The sequence below is a fragment of the Tachypleus tridentatus genome, chromosome 7 (assembly GCF_004210375.1).
Source record: "Tachypleus tridentatus isolate NWPU-2018 chromosome 7, ASM421037v1, whole genome shotgun sequence".
NCBI classification, from domain to species: domain Eukaryota; kingdom Metazoa; phylum Arthropoda; class Merostomata; order Xiphosura; family Limulidae; genus Tachypleus; species Tachypleus tridentatus.
In genome coordinates, this window is record NC_134831.1 from 160,762,654 (window position 1) to 160,789,114 (window position 26,461).

At 34.1% G+C, this 26,461-nt stretch overlaps 1 protein-coding gene across 1 annotated transcript in view; it reads right to left on the minus strand.

Annotated features, from left to right (window-relative positions):
• Positions 1-327: 327 nt before the first annotated feature.
• LOC143257038 (glucoside xylosyltransferase 1-like) overlaps positions 328-26,461 on the minus strand; it is a 36,448-nt gene continuing 10,314 nt past the window's right edge. Inside the window, exons 3-8 of the mRNA XM_076515132.1 lie at positions 25,198-25,363; positions 24,478-24,612; positions 22,905-23,097; positions 20,378-20,527; positions 13,131-13,303; positions 328-1,933 (exon numbers count right to left, since the gene is read on the minus strand). Coding sequence (XP_076371247.1) covers positions 1,778-1,933; positions 13,131-13,303; positions 20,378-20,527; positions 22,905-23,097; positions 24,478-24,612; positions 25,198-25,363 — 973 coding nt within the window. The 3' untranslated portion in view covers positions 328-1,777. The remainder of the gene's footprint in view (positions 1,934-13,130; positions 13,304-20,377; positions 20,528-22,904; positions 23,098-24,477; positions 24,613-25,197; positions 25,364-26,461) is intronic.

The following is a 26,461-nucleotide window of genomic DNA, read 5'->3' on the forward strand; positions in this document are numbered from 1 at the left end:
AATGGAAAAAGGGTCCGAAAATGACCTGGTTGGTTACTGAATAAAACATGGATCCTGAAGGACTCATTTTCAAGATTACTAAAAAATTGCAACTTCAGATATAACTAATGTGATACAATAGCAAAACTTAATCCTGGCATTTGGTTAAATGTTGTAATTTCATTGAACAGATACTAGATGCCAAGTCTCCTGGTCCACAGTTGAAAATCAGAAGTGGAGATGCCTAAACTACAGGGATCTGTGACACAGCTATTTAGCCCATGTGGATACATTCTTGTTTGAGTGGACAAGTAAACAATACCAGAGAAAAAAGAATAAAATCATATGAAAGAAAAATATGGGAATTTTTATTCTGGCAAAATATTTACCAAAAGAAAATCTTGCTAAAATTGAAAATGCCAACAAAAATTAAAAAGGCATGTTTGGCACAAAAATTGAACTAATAATACGATTTTTTAAAGCAAATAAACATTATGCCTGAAAGACACTATCTTAAGAGTGTGGGACTTTGGGCTATATATGGAAGTCTAGAAAGAATAGTTAATAGTGTGTAAAAAAAAACTTTGAAAAATATTTATTTTAGTCTATAACAATTGTAGATTCCAAACAAAAAGTTTCTCTTGGTAATAAGTTAAACTGCTTTATCACATCAGTAGCACAATATTTGTCCTTTGCATAAAAATGTTTTGGAAGTTAATGCCTTAATTAAACAAGATTGATATCAAGAGAGATTATTTAAAAAAAATTCTGATTTGTTTGAAAACTATAATAAAAATCATTAGTTTTAAACAAAAAAATGTAATCAAATAAAAGTTAGATTTATAAAAAAAATTATTTTTATTTCATTAATTAATTTTGAGTTATCTTTATAGTGTAGCAGAACCAGCTGTTCATACAAAAATTACTAACAAAGATTTTACTTTTTATACACTAACCAATAATTTATATCAAAATGCAATGTAAATTTTCTCTTTTTTTTTTCCTTATTCTACACTGTATGCTACAAAAAAGTAATGTTTATTTCATTCCTGATGAAAATTAGTCATCCTTACAGTAAAACAAAAGCTCAAGTGATTTTAACAATTCCTGATAAGAATCTGCAAATAAACATTATTAATTACTTTTATAAAAACATCAGGTAACTTACTTTTTTGACTGACAATACAAATGTTCCATATCACAATCAGTTTTATTATCTATCCTATATGTTGTCATCTAGTAGTCTAACTACTGAGAGAAAAGTTCTTTTGATAATTTGATGTCACTATAGGATATCCTAACTATATAGAAAACATTACTTAAGCCAATATCCAAGAAACGTTAAATTTTGGGGGATTTGTATTTCAACACATTTTTTTTTTAATTAAAAAATTAATTTCAGTATGATTAAACATAAATGGCAAACAAACGAATAAAATAAATGAATAGTTTAATAATAAATACGCCTGTTTTCAGAAGAATAAAAATTAATCTAACATAGGAAAGCCTATAGCAAGTTTTTTTTTTAATTTAAGAGGTTTCACTGAAATTTTAGAATTACCACATGTGACAACAAAAATGTTGATTTACAAGCAATGCCAAACTATTGACTTAAAAACAATTTAAAAAAATTAAAAACCAAGTGCAGTCTAATATTTTTCTACTTCCAATCATACATTCTTAAAATTAGAAAATTATTTCCTGTTTCAAAAAGAACATTACTAGATAACAGTGATAAGAAAAATATCACCAAAATTGTTAAAGTGAGTTATAAACAGAAAATTATCTCAAAAATAAGTCAACTACCAGTTGCTTTTGCAGATTTTTGTATGCTGTCTTCTAAGCCTTTCACAAAAATGGAATGAATTTTGCCACAAAGAGTGTTTTGTGTTCTTTGCAAGGCTTCTTTCAGTCGTTGGAGGAGGAAAATTGTCACATCTGTACTGAGATCATACTGGAAAAAGAAACAACTATATTATAAAAATGAAGTTACTGTTAAAACACTGTATGTACATTAAATATATAAAACCTGTAGTTAATGTTTTTAATTTCTTTGTTTTCTGGTCAGACATACAGGGAAATAAAATGGCTTATCATAGCAGCACTTCCACACTATATCAATTATTCTAAGAATTAATTCAGAGTTTGATCCTTTAAATATAGCTCAAAATTAAGAAATACTCTGAATTAAAAGTCACTCATATATAGAACTAAAGTTCCTATTAAAACAAGCCTCATTAAAGTCCAAAATTACAAACCAAAACATGAATTATACATATAAAAAGATTTGAAACAAATACAAAGGTTTACATAATTAAATAAAAAAAGATAAAAAGAAAGAGCCTTTAAATTTACTACTTGGAATGAGTCAACCATTTAAAAACTCGTCAGCTGTTAAACACCAACATTAACAAGGACTCTACACCTCTGTAATCTATTCTTTACTACTGATAATAATAAAAACTCTACACCTTTGTCATCTACTCTTCACTACTGACAGCGAGCAAGGACTCTACACCCCCATCACCTGAGTACTCTTCACCACTGATAGCAATAAAGACTCTACACCCCCATCACCTGAGTACTCTTCACCACTGATAGCAAACATGTGTCATATGAGTACTCTTTGCCACTGATAGTGATAACAGGTTTCTATTCTTCTACTAACTGGGAACTCTTCATCACTGGTAGTGTGTGTGTATTTTTGTATAGCAAAGCCACATCAAGCTAACTGCTATGTCCACCAAGGGAAATTGAGCCACTGATTTTAGCATTGTAAAAATCGAAGATTTACCACTGTTTCTCCAGGGGACAGCAACAAAGAGTACATTATTGTCAATAAATTGAATTCTCTTTATCACTGATAACAATAACAGTCTATAACTTCCCATTAGATGAATACATTTTAACAATGGTAGTAACAAGACGACTCCATACATTGGTCAGCCAAGTAAGTACTCCTCAACTCTAACTAAGAATGCATCAAATAAAGGTTTTAATTATTCACAAGATCATGAATAGTTTTATTCAAAAGAAGTGATTTAGGATAACAGAGATATCTAGTTAATTCTTCAATGAAAGACTAAATAATGGTTGTTTGTAAGGCAAAGCATAATCTTGGCTAACAGCGTGATAGAAAAACATTTTTAAGCTTGAAAAATTATTTTTAAGTAAACTACCCATAAAATGCTACTACTCAGTTTTACAATTTACCAAATACAGTACTGGCTAATTTACTGGAATTATTAGTATCCAACATCCTGATATACCCTCTATTTTTCAAACATGACAGTTGCTTTCAAAGCACAAACAGTAAATTTCATTTCAATAGATAATGTTTCTGTATTAAAGCGACTGAGTATGACTAAGAGCAGTTGTTTCATATTCTTTTTCCTGAATTTTTTCATGTCAGAATCCACATTCAGAAGTGATTCCCCAGTGATATTGACTGCAGTAAGTGATCATTATCCAATTGGTTGTCTGAATCTCTATGTACCACTGTAATAGGTATTCTGTCAGTCATAAATTATTTTGTCTTCACCATTCAAAACAGTCATTCAATTGAATGAATTGTGTCTTTTCTTTATATAATAAAATATTAAGTATACATGTCACTTTCTGTTTAAGTTTCAAGCCTCAGATATGCAAGTCATTGGAAGTAAATTTGGTTATTTATGCATCTAAGTCATATTTCACATGATTTGGGGATACACTGCACCAGCACTTAAAAAATGTTTTGTAATTTCTGCAAGTTTAAAAATTTAAGGACTATAAATACCATCATAATTCTTAATAAAAGTAAATTACCCATAGAATGACTTATCTTTATAGAGTATTCAAAATGAGGTCACTGTTATCACAGTTATTCAACTTTACAAAACTACCAAATTTTGACACATCATACAAAGATACCTACAATGAAAGTTCTAACTTGAAATAATGTTGTGAATTTACACAGTCTTATCATTTCTTAATGGTACTAAAACACAATGAACAAAATCTTCATGAATCAACAATATATTTCATTCACAAATATAATGCCAAACAGTTTTTGATATAAACTACTGAGTCAAGCCAAATGGTGGTCAACACTCAGCCATTTTCCTAAAACGATTCTTCCACCAAACTAAAAAACAGAATGTTTGGGACATCATTACTGTTTTAATCTTGGTGAGTACAGGATAGAACCCTTACCTGGGGTAATTTTTAGGTGTAAATATTCTGTTCAAAATTTTGAGTATTATTTTCAGTAGACAAATTTACCAGGTACCATGTCTTATGTTCAGTGAATACAGAATAATATCCCAAAATGTTCTGCATTTCTAGTGTCCTACATTCTAGTCCATGGAGAATGAAACCTCACTGTAGAGGAACATACCTATGGGAGACTGCACCACATCTGTACAAAGTTTATTCTTTGCACTTTGTAAAGATATTTTCACTAAATCAGGCAGAAGAAGACACATATCTAATGTGCAATTGGATCAAATGATGTAGAAAGGCTATCACACATCAGACTAGGTGGCATTGGATATTTATCATCTGGTCTATGGTAGGAGGACCATTTTCACCTCAAAACTAGAAAGCAGAAAAAAAAAGTTTCTATACCACCAGCACAGCCAAGGGACATGGGTGCAGATCCAGAACTCAACCAACACCTAGCCATATTGGAACCCAACATTCAGGTGCCAGAAGGAAGGCAGGGATACAATGTGGTGGGTTAACTTTAGTCAAAACATGTCAGCATTTGGAATTTATTGTCCACTTTGCAGTAAGAGGAACTCTACTAGACACATGTGAAGACTTATGTTGGCTGGTCCTGTTTTAATCCTACACCAGACCACCTGGGAAACAACACTGAGGTGACAGTCAAATAAGAAATTCCAGCTGGAGAGGTGAACTGTATGTGGTGGATCATCTCCAGTTAAAAACTAGACAATGTAGGAAATATTTTGTCTGTTCCATGTTAAGAGGATGGATCACACCATCTAAATGGACAAAACACTACTGCTCTATACTCAACTGAGTAGAAGAACTGAGCATACACAGGATTGCCTCCATGATCTACCACTCCAGTGGCTAGAAGCTGGAAAGTGGCAAGAAATCCTGTGCTCCACTTCATGGGGGAGGCAATAACACAGTGAAGAGGTTGAAGAAACACAACACTGGAGAAAGTACAATAGATGACTATGAAACCCAACTTTTAAAAGAGCTGGTTCTAATTGATTCAACTATGATTGAAGGGATGGGTAGCTATCCCAACACTGTGTTATCCATTATAGTTCACTAATAGGTATAATCTGGGATAAACTTTATTTATGAAGCAAAACATTGCAAGGAAACAATGAGCAGTTTCTGGAAAATCTTACCCCAACAATAGCATTATAGACCTGTAATGGCTGTACAGTGTAGATTTATGGATTAGTACAGCTGGATAGTCACCACTCACCATAGAGCATGATCCAATGAGCAAAATGTGTAACTGTATTTATCCACTCACAGTTGAACTATAGTGTGTATAAAAGCAACGGGTAGTATTTAGTATCTCAAATATGAATAAACAGCCACATGATAAAGATACTGAATGAGAAATGTATGTGGCACTGTCCACTGTCCAATGTGTGATGAAAGAGGCAAGATAATTGATCTGGTGTGAGAATATCTAGAAACAGGAATTGGGAAACAAGAAAGAATAAGTCAACCAATAGGATGGTGAATCCAACCTGTAAGGTTGGTTGATTAGTGTTTTATGGCACAAAGCATCAGGCTATCTGCGCCAAACATCCGGTAAATAGGTAACATTAAAGTAAATTTAGTAAAATTCATAAAAGGAAATTAAGTTGGCCTTTCCAGTCCTGGTTTCAAGTTATTTAACGTTATGGCCATTTTCTAATTTCAAATCGAACAAATGGAACCACATAAAAAATGTTTAATGTATAAATTAAAAAACTTAAATGGCATTAAAAAGATTAATGGCCTTTAAAAACTAAAAACTTACAAGGTGGACAGTGTCACCATCACCAATAACATTGTGTAACATTATGAACAAACCTTAGTACAGAACATGTTTAAAATGGTGCCATCTTTGAGTACCGTAATGACGGCAAGACAGTAAAATGTGGCTTATTGTGATCTGAGTGTCACACGGCTGACACACTGGTGCATCATTTCCAGATAAAAGAAAACAATAAGTTAAAAAACTGTGACCAATGTGTAGTCTAGTTAAAACTTCCTCTTTCTGCTCCTTATGGAAGCAAGACGGCCAAAGTCCAATACAGGGTTTTATTTTGAAAAGCTTGTTTTCGCATTGTTCACTCCAAGTCGCCTGCCAGCTGGCACAGAGCCGAGCCTTGAATACAGGACCATAGTCCATGTATGGAACAGGCACAGCAGTGACAGTGCCAGAGCAGATAGATTTAGCTGCAGTGTCGGCAAGCTCGTTCCTGTGAATACCAACGTGGCCCAGTATCCAGAAAAACTGGAGAGAACTAGATTTTAAAGAGAAATAGGCCAGTCAGTTTTGAATATTGGCAAGAACTGGGTGTGAACCAATGTGAAGCGATTCCAGGGGCAGTAGAGAACTAAGTGAGTCAGTATAAATAGGGCAGTTTGAGTACTGCTTAGCTTCATGTGATCCAGAGCAAGAGAAATGGCATAAAGTTCAGCAGTGAACACAGAAGCTGTAGAAGGGATCATGCATCCAACCACTAAACAGCAACAAACTATGGCAGAGCCCACAGAGTCATCAGATTTTGAACCATCTGTATAAATAGGAATGGAAGGATGGTTTGAAAGATGTTCAGCAAATAAAAGACGGTACTTCTAATCAGAAGTATCTGCTTTTCTCAGATGACTTAAAGAAAGGTCATATTTGGGGACTGTAGTAAGCCATGATGGGATGGAATGACCAGTGGATACAGCAATGTTATCCAAGGACAGACCCAATTCATCCAACTGCAACTGGATACGAAGGCCAAAAAGAGCAATGGCAGGTCATCTGTTCTGAAAAAGTATGGTCCACCGAGGAAGGAAAACACAATCTCAGGTGGGATGCTTTGGTAAGAAACGAAGTTTTGAAACATATAGTAAAGATCGATGCAAACAGCAAAGGTGCAAAGAAGATTCATGAGACTATGTATCAGCTCTGAACTGGGGAAGTGCAGAAAGCCCCAGTGCAGAGCCAAAGTACTTGATGATGAATGGGGCCCAGCATCTTTAAGGCCAAGGGCCTGACAGAGCCATAGACCAGTGATCCATTGTCAAGTTTCAATCAAATAAGAGCATGATATATCTTTAGCGTGGAACACTGATCTGCTCCCCAAGTGGCGGTAGAAAGGATACAGAGGATGTTCAGTACTCTTGTACATTTGACTCATAGCCACTTGATCTGTGGTATAAAGGTCAGCTTACGATCAAAGATAAGCCCCAAGAACTTTGTCTCAGGGACCACAGGCAGCACAACTTCACCAAATTGGAGTTCTGGATCACTGTAGTTGCTGCTCAATATGCTTCATGTTCAAAGACTGACATGAGATGTGGAAGTCGTCGACCTAAAGCCCGTTCGCAACAGTGAGAGGGCGTTGTTCAGTGATGTCATTAATCTTTATACTGAAAAGTGTGACACTCAAAACACAGCCCTGAGGGACTCCAAGTTCCTGTAGAAAAGAACTGGAAAGTGTCAAACCCACATGAACTTGTAATTTCCTATCCATTAAAAAATTTTAATAAAAATGGGCAAGTGGCCACACAACCCATATATATGGAGGTCTCGCAAAATGACATACCTCCATGTTGTATCATAAGCCTTCTCAATGTCAAAGAATATTGATAGAAGGTGTTGTCATTTGAAAAAGGCTTCTCTGATTGACATTTCAAGTCGAATCACATGGTCCATGGTAGAGCGCTGTCATCGGAACCCACACTGGGTGGGCGAGAGGAGGTTGTTTGATTCAAGGAACCAAACAAGTTGAGCATTAACCATTCTCTCTAAGGTCTTACAGAGACAGCTCGTCAAAGTAATTGGACGGTAGTTTGAAGGGATCTTGGAATCCTTCCCAGGCTTAGAGAAAGGTAGGACAATAGCCTGGCATAAGGCATCAGGAGAAACATTCTCCTGCCAGATCTGGTTAAAAACAATCAGAAGAATAGCAAGAGAAGAAGAAGGTATATGGCACAACATGTCATAGTGTACATCATCAGGTCCAACTGATGTACTGCCAGACACAAGAATGGTCAGTTTGAGTTCCACCAATGAAAGGGGATGATTATAGTCATAGAGACTATCAAAAGGAAAAAGGTGATCGCTCTGCCTGAGTCTTGATGGCTAAGAAGATGGAGGAAGAAGCAGAAGCTCTAGATACCCAGCAAAAGCTTTCACCTGGGGTATTGGTGATGCTCTGGGTATTAGCTACTTCCTGACCATCTGAGAGCAAGATAGAGAGGGACAGAATTATATTGCCCACTGACCTTTTGAATCTTGTCCCATATGACTTTAGAACTGGTGGTAGAAGATTTGCTGGTTGTGAACATAATCCAAGATTCCTTCTGGCTTTGACGTCTTACCCACCAAGCATGTGCATGGGCACGCTGGAAAAGGATGAGATTTGAGACTGTGGGATATCTACAGAACGTATCCCAGGCCTGTTTTTGATACTTCCATGCCATGTGGCACTCAGGATTCCACCATAAACGAGGATATAGTTGACAGAGAGGGGTGGTGAAGTTGATTCATCAACTTTTTAACGATAGAGGTCAAAAGGCTGTTCATTTATTTTGAGAATGATTCTTTTGGAGGCACAGAGATTTGTCTGCACTCCTACTGTAGTTATGGAATGAAGTGCAGAAACATATATCTAAGATGAGAGCCATTGCAACTGATGCAATGAGAGTCTGTTTCACTATCACAGACATCATGGTCCTTGCCACCACAACGAGCACATGTCAGGGAACCACAACTTGACGTCTTTGAGTTACCGAACCTCTAACACTGAAAACATCAGAGAGGGTTTGGAATATTACAGTTATACCCTGCAAGTAAGATAACCTGCCTTGATGGTGGTAGGTGCACATGGTGATGTAAATGTCAGAACGAAAATATTGGTCAGCATTGTACTTCCATTTTTGTGAGTGGAGATATGCCTCATTGCAGAAACTCCTCAAGTGAAGAAACCAGCAAAAATCTCTGACTTGGGGATGTTCTTCAAATCCCACTCAACAATAACTCCTCGTGATGAATTCAAAGTAGCATGAGGTGTAACCTCAATAGATATATCCTCAATTGCCTTTTAATCAAAGGGGAGTTCACTGTGTTGAGATGTGGATGTTTCCACCAATATGCCACCAGATCGAAGCTTATTTTCTGACTTTGGAGAGACAGCAAGTCCATCCAGTCCCTTCTGAATAAAAATTGGGGGACATTTGCCCTAAAGGTTTATTTGAAAGACAATGTAGGATAAGAAAATGAGGTATAACAGGTGCTACAGATGTTGAAAATTGCTGCTCAGAAACTTCAAGATGTGGCCATTTTTCATTATTTTATTTAAATGTTTATTTTAAGGATCCATAATAAAAAATGGAAATTTTGGTGCCCACTGATTTCACCCACCATGGAGCCCTATGAGGGGGATGCACTGCAATGTAACACAAGGACACTGCAGCAACACCAGGGTTTTGTGAGCACTATACCCAAACACCAGCATCAAATATAATGTCCACAAAACTTGTTGAGAACTTCCAACATTGGTACTTGGTTGACCCTTGGGTCAATCAGGCCACCCAAAGCAGCCCGTCTACAGGAATTGAAGGCCAAAGTGGTGTGTTAGGGTTGGACCTCTCAACCACCAGGATCACCTTCACTAGTTGCCACACACAGCAAAAACATGGGTGGATATTTAGATCCCAGAGGAGGTTAATTGAAAGAATAGAACCTTCCCTGGGAGGTCCCCTCACCATGTACAAGGATCCACACTTAGGGGCCAACCTGTAAGGATGATGAGAAAATGTCTCTGGTAGAGGAAAGCATCCAATGGAGAAAACAGGTGGAAATGGGAACCACAGAAGAAAGCCATGCAGACAACATAAAATTAAAAGCATGAACAGAACAAAGAAGATGAACCAAATCAGAATAGGAAGACAAATGGGAAATAGGTGTGAAAGTGATGTCATCTTCACATCTGCAATACAGATACAAGAGAACATGAGGGCAGTGGTAAAGGATACACACCATTAACTATGATAAACCTTGATGATGAAAGATGGATTGGCTTGGAAAGAAGAGATGCTACACGTGTGGAGAGGCCAGACCACCTCACAATCGACTGGAAAAATGTTACACATGAAGCCAGAGTGTGGGGATGACACACAGAAGACTGAGGTTGCCTAAGAAGGTAGTGGTAATGTGGTAATGGAGGGGATGATTGAAAGGAGGTAAAAACTGGAAACAACAGTTGAGTAGGTCAGAAAGGGGCCTAGAAAATAATTTGAAATTAAGTGGTTTGGGAAAGGAATAAAATGCAGTGTAGGAGGTATATAGGAGAGGTATGACAGATTTAGTATTATATATCTATTCCAATATCCATGTTTGTTTAAGTTAAATTTATATTTAAAAATGTACAAAACTTGTACTGTTAAACCTGTATTGCAAAATTCATTCTCACCTATTTATTAAAGTTGAAGAAGATTCTTAAGAGTAAGAATCAACAATATATGCATGTACATAATAAAAAATGTAAAATCAGTATTGTTGTGCAGGCTGGAATTTCTAGAAGCTTTCCTCACACCTATAAATGTAATCAACACATGGCTCCAAGAGACAGTATATATTATGGATTTGATATTGATATACTATAAATCTTGGAAGCTATAACTGTGTTTAACACTTATTAATCAGGAACTTCAGATATTTGACCAGAAACATTTATAAATATTGAATATTGCAAACCATTTAACTTCATTGGATTCATATCAGGCATTAGTACTTTATAAAAACATTACATAACTTCAGCAGTAAAAAACTTGATGTGTGACCACTAAAGAGTGCAGAGGTAGTTAGCTCCCTGTAAAGTAAATTATACCTACATCAACTCAAAAGTAATTTGCTTATCGTGAACCCTTGATTAGACACCAACAAAGTTCCAGACAAGATAGAGGAATCAGTATTGTTTGTAATATCATTATTTGTATTAACAGTTATTGTAAATTGTGTTACTGTTTGTATATTAAAATATATTTGTATTAAAAAAGAAAATTGTGTGAATCAATTCTGTTGGCAAGTATCATAAACTGGATACAGTGATATTTAACTTTCAAATCTAAATTATAATTTAACCCAGTTCTAAACTATTTGAAATTGTAATATGTAACACAGAAAAAGGTAAAGTTGAAACAATGCTGACTGAACCACGAACCAGAAGATAGATAGTTTGGAATTGAGGTGAGTGGCAAATGTTTCCAAAAATGGAGTACCCTGCAAAAAGATTCAAAGCACCTGGGACATGACATGGAAGTAGGTGTACACAATATGAATGGGCCCAAAAGAGGATTTCCAACATTCCAAAATAAAACAAATATGAAAGGGTGCCACCTTGTCAATTGATACAAGAGACAGTGGTTTACTTGTTGGAATGTATCATGACCAATGTGCCCCAAAGACAGCAAACACTCAAAGCATGACAAACATCAAGTAGCCCCAGAACACTGATGTGCAGAGCTGATTCAATCAAAGACAAATAACCTGTGTTGACCTAGGAATCCAAAAAAGCCTCCAAAGAAGCATTTGTGAAAAGATGCAATGCTTAGTCAACATGTAGAGGAGGAAATAAGATAACAAAGTCCAGGGGACCCCAAGCAAATTCCAAGTTATTGTACAACACCCATCAAAGAACATGCATGTGAGCACAACTCAAGGAAATGTGGGTTTACAGGAAAGCCCAAGCCATCCCAAAGAGATAGAACCTTGCATGCATTGAGAACAAGAGACGATTAAGCTTTGAGAACTAACAGTTCCATCAATCACAATCAGAGAGAATGTGACTGAGCCCAACAGAGATAGGCATTGATGAACACCCAAATGGATGAAGTGTTGAAATGTGATAAGAAAAAGACTTCTCCAAGAGGCTGTTCATCTGTGCTGGCTAGTCAAGTTGAAGAAGTAAATGTATGTGCATGAGAAAAGTTTGTTGTAATAAACCTAAAAGCAGCCACTCATCCATATAATGGTGAAAACTAAGACTAAGAATGAAGAAGATGGAAAGAAACCAGACCAAATGAGAAACCATAGAATTGTAACACTTGACCTTTGATAAAAATTTTATTAGGGTTATTCATTATCTCACACATAAAACTTAGTACTATTTATTCTTAATTGTTTTATTTTTTTATTTAATTTTTAGTGTTGGAGTTTTTCTGTTAGCAGAGTGAAAAGCATTTATTTTAAATAAATAGATTATTGTTTCTATAGAAAAATTTACTAATAGATATTAAAAATAGTGAGAGATTATTATAGTAATATTTCATTCAACACAAGTTAAACTTCATGAAACAATTGGTTGATGTTCCAATGTGTATATTGTCCATAAAAATATTCTTCAGAAAGTGCATAATGTAAACTACGTCACTTTATTTTCAACTTTTTGTGAAAAACTAGATTTTTCATTTTATTTTTTTCTGAAGCAAATGAAAAAAAATAATGATTTTACTAACAGAGACCCATAAATTAGTATCTTTGTCACTAAAGTACTTTTTCAAAAAGAAGACTTCTAGAGTAATACAAAAGCATTCTTATAACAGACACTGAAATCTCATAAATTACACTTTTTTTAGGCCTAACATTAGTTAACCCTTTATTAAGTATGGCCTATATTTGATAAAGAAATAAATTAACACTAGTTTGTGTACATTTTTTGATTTAGTTTAGTTAGGGCTGAACCTTACTTCACTTAATATTATCAATAAATAAACTAATAATGTTATTCTACAACTAAATGTTATACATTTTTAAAAACTTTGATAAGCTTTTAACAAGTTGTACAAAATGTCTATTAAAATATATTTATATTCACACTTTGTTTACATGAGATAACAACAAGTGCACATGCTTCTTCAGGATATACAACAATTAAGTATTATTATAATATGAGAGAAAAACACCTTACCGAAGACATAACATCAAACACTGCTTTGAAAATTGGTTGTTTGGTCTCAAAAAATGCTCCCCGGCTTCCATGGATGGCAGCAACACCTGTTCTTTCTGCACTTTTACAGACACTGGTATACATGCAATGATCTGGTCTGTAGTTCCATTCACAGCCAAAAAGAAGAACTTTATCTGAAACAGCACAAAATAAATCATCCATCAACTGTTTCCTTAAAAAAATAAATAACGATCCATGTATTTTGTTGCCTACAGATATGATTATACAGAGATCATCTCTGATTACTTTGCACCACAATAAATGAAGACATGTATAATTTACTGTTGTAAGATATGTTTATGCACAGGATGTGTTTGATTGCTATCAGCACATTTTAGCAGGAACTGGATAATTTACTGTTGTAAGATATGGTTTGTATAGAGAACAGGTCTGATCACTACATGCCACATTTTAGTAGGATACATATAATTTATATTGTAAGATGTGGTTTATACAGAGAATGGGTCTGATCACTATGTACTACATTTTAACAGGATATGTGTAATTTTTCACCACAAGTAAATTTTAAATGAAAATTTGTGATCAACAGTAGAAAGTATGGTCATTTAAGGAAAGCATTTTCTTTTATGTTACTTTGGTGAGAAAGAGAAGAAATCTGTGATGTGTATAAATATATATATTAAAATCAGCTTTGTCTCCACATATCCCTGAACTCTCTTCTGTTTTAACTATTTCTGAATTTAATGCCACCTTTGACATATTGTTTACTTTATATTCTTATGAATCTGTACTAACCCAGTCTTATACTGTGAGTATTAATATTTCCCACAAACAGTTTAATTAGTCAACCATAAAAATTATGTCCAAGAGTTCTGAAGATAAATCTCAATGGTAATGCATAGGCAGTAACAAAATATTAAATTGACAATATTAAACACTACAGAAGACCTCTGAAACAACAAATTATGATACAGAAGTGATGTTATTTTAAAGGGTAACCTTAAGAATAAAAAAATATTTTGGTATTGGAATATAATAATTCTCACAGGTTGTGTAAAAAAACAAATATGGTACTATTGAAATCACATAATCCCTTGCTGACACGTGTAGCTATTACTCAACCATCAGGGTTTTTCTTTGTCCATCTAAGCATTGGTCTTTTTTTTTAAATTGCTCCAGTCTTTTATACCCCACTTAATCACTCTTGGCAACATTTATTTTGTGATACTCTCCACTTATATCAAAGTACCATTTACCCTGGCACAATATATGAACACCTGATTTAAACAATTTTAGCAATTTTTAACAACCTATACCACCCCAATCTATATCAACAGCACTTGGTCAGGAGGAAGGATCAGTGGAAGTGAGTACTACTGAAAATGCATTTTCAATTTAGGAAAATATTAATTTCCAAAACATATTTACCTCCACTAATGTAGCTAGAATCCCACATTAAGAAGATGACGGGGCTGGTGAGGGCATTATCCTTGCAGAAAGCATCAACATATTCAGGGGTGTACCAAGATAAGATTGATACCCAAGTAAGGGAATTGCACTACATCCAGAATAAGTATATTTTTTTACTTTGAACTTAGTTTCTGTATCAAGGGTGGAATAGTACATGAGCCCCAACCAGATAGCCAAAGTTCCACTTTTTGGGTTTGAAATTAAGGTGTGTTGGTTCTTATATCCCATGTTAGGGACTAAGATGTATATATACCATCGAATGAATGTTAAACTTTAGCCATAGAGTGATGCATTCTGGACCACCACAATCTTGACACGAAAGTAAGCAACACCAAAGTAGACTCTTCTCGACCTGAAGAAGCCCAAAAGACAACACCCCAGTCACAGAATGGGATCTTGTATGCTATATTCAACCAAAGGAACAGAACTCACCTGGTCTGGAATTAAGAACTTTCATCCTCACTCCCAAACCAAGTGAGAAAGGAGCATTTCACTTACCCTCAAAAACATGGGAAGGATGTGGAAAAAAACTGTGCTCAATCAAGAATTCAGGATGGGAACATTCTATGTTCAGAATTACAAGGAGATAGTGGACCTACCTTCCATGAACAATGCACTGAACAGAAACTGACCTCCCCTCAAAAAAAAGAGACCCATGAGCACCTAAACCAGGTAGCCAAGCATAAAATTTGAACCAATATTACTACTAAGCTCCAGTACAGGCTGGTGCTGCTCTTGTCAACATCTGAGAAAAAACAACCAGGGACAAGGGTAGGAGGGCACCCAATTTTGCTCTCTTCTCCATTAACAGAATTTGGGGTGGGGTTAATGTGTGTTAGAGAGTCCTGAGTAATTTTGTTCTGGGAACAGTGCAATAGGTGAACAAAGTTACCTAAAGTTTTAAAAGAAATTCTCTCCTGATTTATTCAATCTGATGATTAGCAGGGACAGGCAGGATCCCATTTAATCATGATATTCCATGAAAGACAGTTTAGCATAGTAAGGTAATACCACCTGGCAAGATCCAAGAGCAGTTTTACTGAACACCTCATTTCTGCAGAGACTGTTGCAACTGGTAGTAATTATAGTGAAACAGTGGTTGTTTCAGAATTCATTTGGTAAAAGCACACCTGCCACAGAGCAGAATCCTGTCCAAACAATGTAAGGGACCCTGAGAGGTAGATATAAACATACTCATACCTCTGGGAAATGTAACATAATTGATTAAGATAGCTACATGAGTAGGCAAAAACACTCAAATGATGAGACAACCAGATCAGGCAAATAACATGAGAAAAAGGTATTAGGGGAGGTTTGCATACCTGTCTGCACAATGAACTCTAGCAGGCAATTTGACCAGGCTGCTAAGGACATAGTAAAGAGAAATATGATTAGACGGTACTTACAGAAGATATTTTACCTTCAAATACAGTCCAAAATAAAGATTTGTCTAGTATCTTTAAAAGTATAAGTGCAGGGAACAAAACCTTTAAGATCCACAATGAACATGACAAATAACGAAATATGATTGGACTTACAGAGAAATAGCAAGAAGATGAATTGGAGAAAAGGACTGAAACCATTTCTCATCTGATAAAGCATTGGATAAGAAGAATTGGTCTGAGAATGTAGAGAGAATGTGAAAGTGGTCTGTGGACAAACAGCACAAATCACACCAGTCAGATGTCCATAGGTCAATAGCCATGCAAAGTAAGCCTGCATGTAAAGGGGATACATGGCATAGAAGAGTCAGGTCACAAAAAGTATAGAAAAACATGTAACCTAAATCTAGCTGGTAGGTAACTGAAATGGTTCATTTTGGACCAATTATCCAAGACAAGGTAAGGAATCTTGAGAATACTGGGAACTCAACAAATTGTAGTCTCAATAATCATATGGTAGTAAATAAAGCTGTCATAAATTATAGTAATTGCAAAACTTCAGTCAAAGAGCCAAGTAAAAAAAAAATGAGCCATGGTTGACAGCTCTGAGTGAAAAGGGTTCAACCTCCTCTTAATACAACACTGCTGATATGCATGTCATTACCACTGATAAAAGTGTATTTTAGACTAATCAGAAGCTGAGACAACTACATGTCAACATTAGAAAATTAACCCCAATGTCATATAAAAGACAGTATAGCCTCTATGCCAGAAGTTTGAGCTTGTGGATAGCCAGGTGTACCATATCAAAACATGGCTGCCTCCACAGCAAAAACCTGAAAAAAGTGGAAGAGATAAACATGCTGGAAGCGAGTGCAGAAATCAGAAACCTGGATACACTAACTAGTTTGGTGCTATCTACAGGAACTGAGAATGGGTTGGAACAAATCATATTTCTTCCCCTGAGTAACATATGGAGTGTATAGAAGGTTTAGAGTGGTAATCTAATCCTGTCCAAATGTATAGTAGTTACTGCCAAAGACCAGAGGTAAGATACTGGACCAAACTGTCAGTAGTTGGGTGATCCAATGAGACCAACCTACAAATTAGAGTAGCTAATGAGAACCAATACAACAGAACCTTGCAATGAAACATTTATTCAATTAGGATGAGTAATGTCAACTGTAAAATCTTTCAAGATTGAAGAATGATCCCAACTAAGAAAACTGGCAAAACCAGGAAGTAAATGTGTGTGATCCTTGATTACTTAAAGATGAATAAAGAGATTGCTTGTGTTCTTGTCCCAAAGGCACAAAGGATTTGATTGATGCCAACATTTCCAGAAGAAAATGAAGCATCTGTGCAATGAAAGAAGGAGAGGTGAGTAAGAGTGTGGTATCCTATTCTATAACATTGAGCAAGATGAGAAATAGCTGAGCCTGACTGAGAGATGAGATGAAACATAAATATTCAGGTTGGTGATTTACTGAATTTGGGTATGTGAAAGAGAAGATTGCCTGGGTTGTATCAAAGTAGAATCAGGATGTGACCAGTTATTGATGGAGTGGTGTGTGCACAGTACAATAGAATAGAAAGGATGAAAAATACCATCATCATCAAAATAACTTGTACGATATGACAAAACCCATGTTAACCTGAAAGAAAACCTTGGAACTACAGTACCTGACCCTTCTGCACCACAAATACTGGTAATGGTAGAACTCCACCATTAAAGTACAGATAAGAGCTTACTACAACCAAGTTGGAATCTACAATCCCAGTAAAATACAAAGACTGAGCAATGAGTAATGTATGAACCTTAGAGAATGTAGGCATTGATATAAACAAGGAACACTAAGCTCCTGTCTGAACAGGCCCAAAAATTAATGGGAATAAAATGCTGAAAAATTAGTCCAACTCTCCCACTATCCCCAGACCAACCAGATAACCCTATAGTTAAGTTTCAAATCTAAATGAACTGTGGGAATAGAAAGCCTACAGATTAGATGAATAAAAGTTTCTCCACTGGACAACTATTTATAACTCAAAGATCTGCAGAGCTCCTGAACCCAAGGTTAAGGTTATTACACATTCAAAAGTAAATGGAGCTGTGCCTCCATAGTTCTTGAAGGTATACAATAACACTGCACAACAAAGTTTTTGCTTCTTGAACACTGTTGGGTGTTCCTTATAGATTTCTGGCTGCTGATCATGAAAATCACATCCAAATTTGCCCATCATGTACTTTTTTTATCAAAATCTTCAGCTTTGCTACAATGGAAAAACAATATCAGGGCAACTGGAATCAGCCAATGCTTACTGACTACTGTTGGATACTGTTCAATGATGCACCAGACATTGAATACAAACAAAAATCAGGAGCAAAATACTTTTACTTATGTTGAACTTTATAGTGTATTAGAAACAAAACACAATTAAATATATTATTGCCTGTAAACAGTTAACTGTCTATTTCTCAGAGTTTCTACATGATGAAGCAAAAACAAAACTATATTTGTGCATACCCACCAGGTACCTGTCACAATCAGCAAAAACTTTTCAGGAAGCAAAACTTTTCAAAAATATTGCTGTTCAGTGTAATCACTGATGTTGCTGTCAATCCGACCAAGCAGTGGAAACCTTGGATAGAAACAGAATCTATTCTGGGTACCAATGTACCGAAGTGCTGATGTTGGGGATTGGAACTCATGATCAGGAGAGGATTGTAGAAGCCATAAATAAAACCAACGTGCATGCAAACAATGGATCTCGCTTGTCATCAGTGAAGTTGGGGATCCTGAGAGTCTTCTAACAAAGGGAAGTGAAAGGAAACAAAATGTTAAATTTGAGTTGTAAGTTTGTAGACTTATTCTGGCCCATCAGAGGTTCCAGTAAAGAACTCTAACTCTGCTGTAGAACCTCAAAAATTGAGGATCAGATTTGTAATTTAGTCTACCACCACCAGGAAGAGGTAGATTAAATCACAAAGTTCCAAAAATGTCAGATAGAGCCTAACTGTCTCTACACACAACTAAAAGTAAACCTTCCAGCATGAACCACAACATCCATGCATGGAGAAAGAAAAAGAAAAATTTCCTCTGAGAACCTTTAGCCATTAAGTATGTTGTAGGCTTAAAAGCAACCAGAAAAAAGCATAAAACATCACACAATCAAAGAATTAACAGAAGAAAATAAAGGCAACTTATTCCAAAGTAACCTCCCTTTTGTTTTTCATAAGTTGTTTAAAGTCTGTGGAACAGCATTTTGTGTTTGTTTGTTTTTTTGAATTTCGCACAAAACTACTTGAGGGCTATCTGTGCTAGCCGTCCTTAATTTAGTAGTGCAAGACTAGAGGGAAGGCAGCTAGTCATCACCACCCACCACCAACTCTTAGGCTACTCTTTTAACAACGAATAGTGGGATTGACCGTAACATTATAACGCCCCCATGGCTAAAAGGGCGAGCATGTTTGGCACAACAGGGATGTGAACCTGCAACCCTCAGATTATGAGTCATATGCCATAACACGCTTGGCTATGCCGGGCCATAAGCATTTTGTGAGGTAAAGTAAGTTGTTTTGTTAGAGCAAAGCAACTACATATTAGCTTCCATGTCCACCCTAGGGAACTGTACTTTGAACTGAAGTGCTGCATGTCAATAAACTCCTCATTGTCCCAAATAGGACTGAAAATCTAACAGACTAGAAGAAGGCACAGAAAAAAACAAATCTAAAGTAATCCAAAATGTAATTCCTAAAATAAATTTAAAATCCAAACACTAGAGTACAATGGTGACAATAAAATACCAATATCAGGTTGTTAGGGCTTCAAGTTATATGGCATCACCATAAACTGATTATGATAAAGTAAAAACAAGAGAGACTATTTATGTAGTGTAGTAGGTTCTTAGGTTTCAACAATCAAATGTACTTGTGTTATCATATAATTGAGTATCTTTAAGCATAATTTTCCAGATGTAGTAAATATTTCAATATCAAAGTTGTTTTATTTATCAATGTGAAATTTTACTCTAGTTTCTTGTTCATTGGACAGCACTTAACAAGTATTACACTGGTAAAAACTGTCAATCAATTACTGGATTTGCTGGATTAATTCCTGCAGCATGAAAATGCCTTTACAATTTATAAATTTTACCAATGATATTAACTTCATTACAATATAGTCTAAGAGCAAATACAAAATTGAATTAAATATTCAACTACACTATTGCAAAATGATAACAAGAGTTATATACTCTACTTACCTGAGTTATAAAGGTAATGATATAAATTCTCTAAACATCTTACATAATAATGTAAAAATGAGGAAATATATTAACAAATGAAATGTTACAACTCTAATGATTAAGATAGTTATATTAAAGAAATTAACTAACCTGGATGATGATGAAAAATAATGTTAATAATATCTTGATCTCCCCACACTAGCTTCAGTTTGTACTCTTTAAAAATTGGATCTAAGTAAGCTTGCCACTGGAATTCCCTCATCCTTGTTAAATTCATCAACATCACTCCAGAATTCAGACCTCCAAGAAACATTTCCACCAAAGTTATAACCAAGTTTCCAAACATTATACAACAAGGGATTTACAAAATAAGATATTCTTGGAACTTGTAGAATAGAACTTCTATGAGGATTTGAATTAAGAAGAATTACAGTGTAGTGACAATAATAAAAAAAAATTGAGTTGTACAACTTGTAAAATCTGCTAAAACTTTGTTTCAATTCTCAGTAAATCTATGATGTTCCAGGTAAACAGAAGAATTCCATCAGTTCCTAATGAAGCTAATGATAACCAACTTCAACCTAGTACAGAAATATTGTTTTTGTAAACAAATTGCATGTGATACAATTATAATATTTTCTCTTCAGTTCACTAGATAAAAATCTTAATTGAATGGTATGTAGACATTCCACTAAAGAGTGAAAGTACAAACACACATACATGTACAAACTAACAAAATTATCAGTGCCTTGTACAATTTAATTTGTTAATTTTATAAAGATGGCAGGATAGTGTGTATGAATGCATGCATGTATGCATGATGTGTCATGCAGGTCTACCAAACATAAATCAGCAGAGACGACTCTGAAACTCATAAATTTGGCTTAACATAGCAAAAAATTTAAATTGTTACCAAACCTAAAATATTCATGTAATTACTTACTCATTTAACCCTTTAATTACAGGTGGACAGATTCCATCCATCCCATATTTTCTAAAGTAACCATAAAGTAAACATGTGAACTTTTAAAATGTAGATGTATCTGGACAAAAGTTTTTTGCACAATACAAATATTGTATACACAAAATATTTGATTTTTTAACAAAGTTTAAAGACTTTTTAATTAATGATTACAAAATATGCAAAGTAATTTTGATTTTAAAATAAAAATGATTTTATTTATTAGAATATTGTCAAATTTCACGTGCAAAATCTCTATAGCCTCAACATAATAATCAAAAACCCCTATTTTTTCTGTTATTTTCACTATTGTATCTGTATAGGTTTGGTCAATTTGACCAACATCATAACCACCAGAAAAAAATTAGGAAATATATTGTTTTTTTCTTTCTAGATGCCTACAAATAAGATGAAAACACAAATATTTAGTCTAAATAGCTTAAATCTCTTAACATTATACATCTATATACGCTCATTTTTATTTTTTAATCTTTCAGCTGTGTCTGTCTAACATTACAGAAGTTGCAACAACACTTTGCATCTCTAAAACAATATATTTTTTGAGCTTACTAACATTTTACCTTACTGGTTGGAATCTAGCATGAAAAAAAACAGTTTCCTGTTTTGCAGGGGTTGAGAAGATCACGTGGAGAACATTCTTGACTTCTGATTGGTTATGCACATCATTGAACAGTGCAGTTGTATGCAAACATGTACTTACAATAAAAATAGAAAAGATATGCAGTTCTTATCTTATACTTTAATTTGTCAATATTGGTAATTTAAGTTTCTAATTCATCAGAAATTATGGAAACTATATTTAGACATCACAAAAATCTAATTTACATTCAATATGTCAGTAATACACAAAAATCAATATTCAAGTTTTTATTACATTTTCTTTTAAATTAAAAAATTAGGCTAACACAAAATACTAACTAACATTATAATACTAAGATCTGAATTACATTCTATGATTTTATACCAAACTTATTTATATAAGTTCATAAAATAGCAGTTCAATAAAATTTTGAATGCAAGTCTACAAATGTGATGACATGCCCTTTGACCCCTAACCCATCAAAGTAAGATTAAACTATCCACAACTTATGTCAAGACACTAGACAGACAAAGAGAGCTTCTGATTTACACAAAAATGCATACAACATATTATAGGATTTGATTTTTGGTGATGTGCACAAAATTATCTTGCCAAGCATCAAGCATGGTATATATAATTCATTGATTTCTGATTTATTTAACTTACTAAGTCCACAAACATAGACAGAACTACAAAAAACAAGATACTTCATAATTAAAGAACAGTATTACAATTACTTTAAATGACAATTAGGTTCTTGAAGGAGAAAAAAGTTGTAAACAAAATGGCAGTGCCAATAATTATTCAATTATTCTATTTTAAGAAAGTAAGTGCTGTTTTCACATGCCTCTGAAAAATATATACATAAAATATTACTTGAATATTAAGTAAGGCCAATATGTTTTTATGAGGAATTGTGGTATGATCTTGGACCAGAAAGGATTAAAGCCGAGTTATGCTTTGTTGTTTGGGGCAATTCATACTAATTAACATGAACATTCTGTAGAAACAGGTTTTAATTACTTTTTCTGTGTGTGTGTAAATAAAGCTAATGTTATTCATTTTAAATGTGTATTACAAAACAAGATCTACAACTAAGAAAGTGGGGAAACTACCTAGTGGCTCGAAGAATGGGTGACGGGCAAACCGATTATACCAGCCGGTGGCCGAATCTTCACTTTCTGGAGTCATTCCAACCATCTGACTAGTATTCATTTGAGAGAAATATCTCCATAAATCAGCTACTGGTCGTAGAAACAGCACATCATTGTCAATGTATAAGAGAGAATCAACATGTTGTAGAATCTCCTGTAAACATAAAAAACTAGTGATAAAGTCAGAGTACACACTAGAAAGAGTATATGTACTATGAATTCTCCTGAAAATACACAAAATCAATGTGATAATCTGAATATGCAAATGAACAACTGTTTTCTGTAAATTATCCTTAAAAGAAAGTAAAGCTATAGTGTTTCATACATAAGATAGCATACTGTAAAATTCCCCAAAAATATGCAAGTGTGATATTCTGAAAATAGAAGAATTACTGTGCTTTAATATCTCCTAAAAACATTCAAAAATGAACATGAACAGTTGAAGAGTACAACACTTCAAATGCACAAAAAATAACTAAATGCGACAAAATTTTCTGGTAATAGAGAGCTGTAAAATGTAAATATTTCCTAAAAACATGCAAGGTAGTGGTACACACTGATCACAAAAAAATGTGAAAAATATGAAAATAATTATTAACGACTAATCTCTATACCACCAAGACCACTTGTGCAATTATCTGGTAACAAAATCAAGTCTGCAGAAGATCTGGACGTCTGAAAAAACTGGAATAAACTATCAGGATCTGTGGTGCTTCTCCTGACAAGCCTTTTGGCATGGCTTTTTTACCACATAGTGATTGTGGTGGGTTTTGTTATGTTCACAGAATCAGCACCACTATTAATATCATCCAATGTTTACTGGCTTTTAAAATCTATAGATACTGTATTACAATAATACCATGATCTTAGGCAATGTTCAGAATATAACATTATTCATATACTAAAAAAGAAAATCATTCTTTGATAGATTGTTCAGGCAGGTTATTCACAATGAAACTTAGTTGAACAAATGACAACTGTCTGAAAATATGAAATTAATTGTGTCTACTCCACTTATTTTCAGTTTTTGAGTGTTTGAACACCACTGGACTCCTCATATGACAGTGCACACTCTGTAAAATTTTCCAGAAGTGGAATACAATACATGATCTGGATAATTCACAGCTTTCTCATTAAAAACATGTAGAATAAATGAGACATTCTATGAAACAAAAACATAAATGTGTTACAAAATAACCTAATAAGCACCATATGACATAAATATATGGACTAGATTCTGTGCTTTAAAATTCTCTAAATACACTGGTTCAATGAAAATTAAGTTATTATCAACCAACTCAAATGAATTTTTATGTTAAGAAAAAATTATGTGCAATGATAAGTTTCTTTATAGAATACTTTAGCTTAAATAATATTCTTAGTTGTACAGTTACTTGTTTAAAAAACTTATTACAGGGAAAACAAAGTACTGAGTTGTTTATAACAATCATCATAATCATCATATTTTCTTTAAGAATTATTCTAAAGTTTACATTGAAAAATATACAAGGCTGTATAATAATAAAGAGCTTACTGGGAGAAACAGTCTTTGAGCTGCACACAGTTTAAAGAGTTTTCTCCACTCTACTTCAGCACCACTTGTAGGAAAGGTGACTGGATATATCTCAAATGACAATTTCTGTAGAACTTTGCGAGGCCAGTCTAGGATCTGTAATTTCAAAATGCAAGTCAGAAGTCAAAACTATCATACACTAACCTGTACTATTTTTTTCAATTATATTAATGACAAATTTTGAAAGGAAGAATATATATTAATAGCACACAAGCACATACATATATACTTTTTCACCTACAAAATACAACTATTCAATGACATTAGCAATCAATGATAAAATGAAGTCCTACAATAAAAATGATGATTAAGATAATCAGGACTACAACATATAGAAAGTAAAGAAGCCACAAACAAAACACTGTAGATATCAATTATCATTATTGCAGCAAGATATTTTAGTTATTTACTTAAAAATGATGATTAAGATAATTAGGACTACAACATATAGAAAGTGAAGAAGCCACAAACAAAACACTGTAGATATCAATTATCATTATTGCAGCAAGATATTTTAGTTATTTACTTAGGAATGATGCAATTCTTTTACTTTCTTTAGATACTGAAGGTGGAATCTGTAGAATTCCAAAATGTTTATCTGTATCCCAATTACATTATAAATATAATTGTTTATCTTAAGTGTTATTTTTTTTATTGTAAAACTATTCAACATCAACTAACCTTTTCTTTAAGAAGTTTAATATTATGTTGGTCTGCAGCTACAACAAAATGAAGATAGTCATTGTTCAATGCCACTACAGATTTTAAAGTTGTGATGGTTTGATTAAGTCTGTCTCCACAAAGTACAACAGAAACAGTCATCTTTCCAACATTATAACTACCAAACCTGTATGAAGATATGTAAAGAATGTACGTAAGTGAACAAAACAAAATCTCCATACTATAGTTCATTCCAATAACTGTTATATGCAGCTCAATTGCTTTATTACAATTTTAGAACATAAAACCATTCTCATGACTTGCTAGCTTATTTTCTATGAAGCTCACACAATCATTTAAGTTTAAATATCCTAAGTTTTTCCACAGGCAATAGATGAACCACACATTTGTGTAAGAACTTCCAAAAAATATTTGTAGAACACTGTAGTTACTTGCACATACAAAACAAACTGCTCATATAACTTGTGATTGCTTGAGCTATATATAAATGCAGAGATGCAGTCATATTATGATCAGTCTGCAAAAACATGGTAATATGAAAGATCCCTTTAATTTTTAATAATACATGAAAATTAATGCTCATCTCTCAGAAGTGCTGTTATGAACAATAATTTCTTTGATTACAATATTTTTTTCAAGTTTATCAATAGTAGCAACTGAAAGAGAACACAGCTGCTAGTTAAAAAATGGTAAATGTTAAATTTTGAAGGAGAAAAGGATTTGAAAACTTTGTAAAATGTAACTGATCTAAAACTTGTCTGAACTGGATGATTCAATCAAAAGTAGTCAGGATTTGACCATGTACAATTGTATTGTAGGAAGGACATGAAAATAACTGACCAATAGCAACAAGCTAAAAGACTACATTGCTTATCTAAGTTGTAAACAAGAAAGAATGATGCAGTTTCAGTGGTATGTAAGAGGGTGGTGGATGACTAGAAGCATATGATATAACCTGCTTAATTACATATACTTTTCTTTACTAAGCACAGAGTAGTAGTATAACCCTCAAGGCTGTTGTTACATAATCATTCTTGGAAACATTAAAAATTAACTCAGCTTTTTATTTTTGGGAAAACGTTAATTCTCGTATTACATTCCTATAAAGGGCTCACTCCCACTACTGCAGCTAAGCTTACTTCTGTCTATGTATTTTACCTTATATTTATCTTAATTCAGGGGTTATTAATAACAATTTACTTTCTGTACCATTATGAAAAAACATTGGTCAATAACATCTAAAAGCTCAATAATATAATAAAGA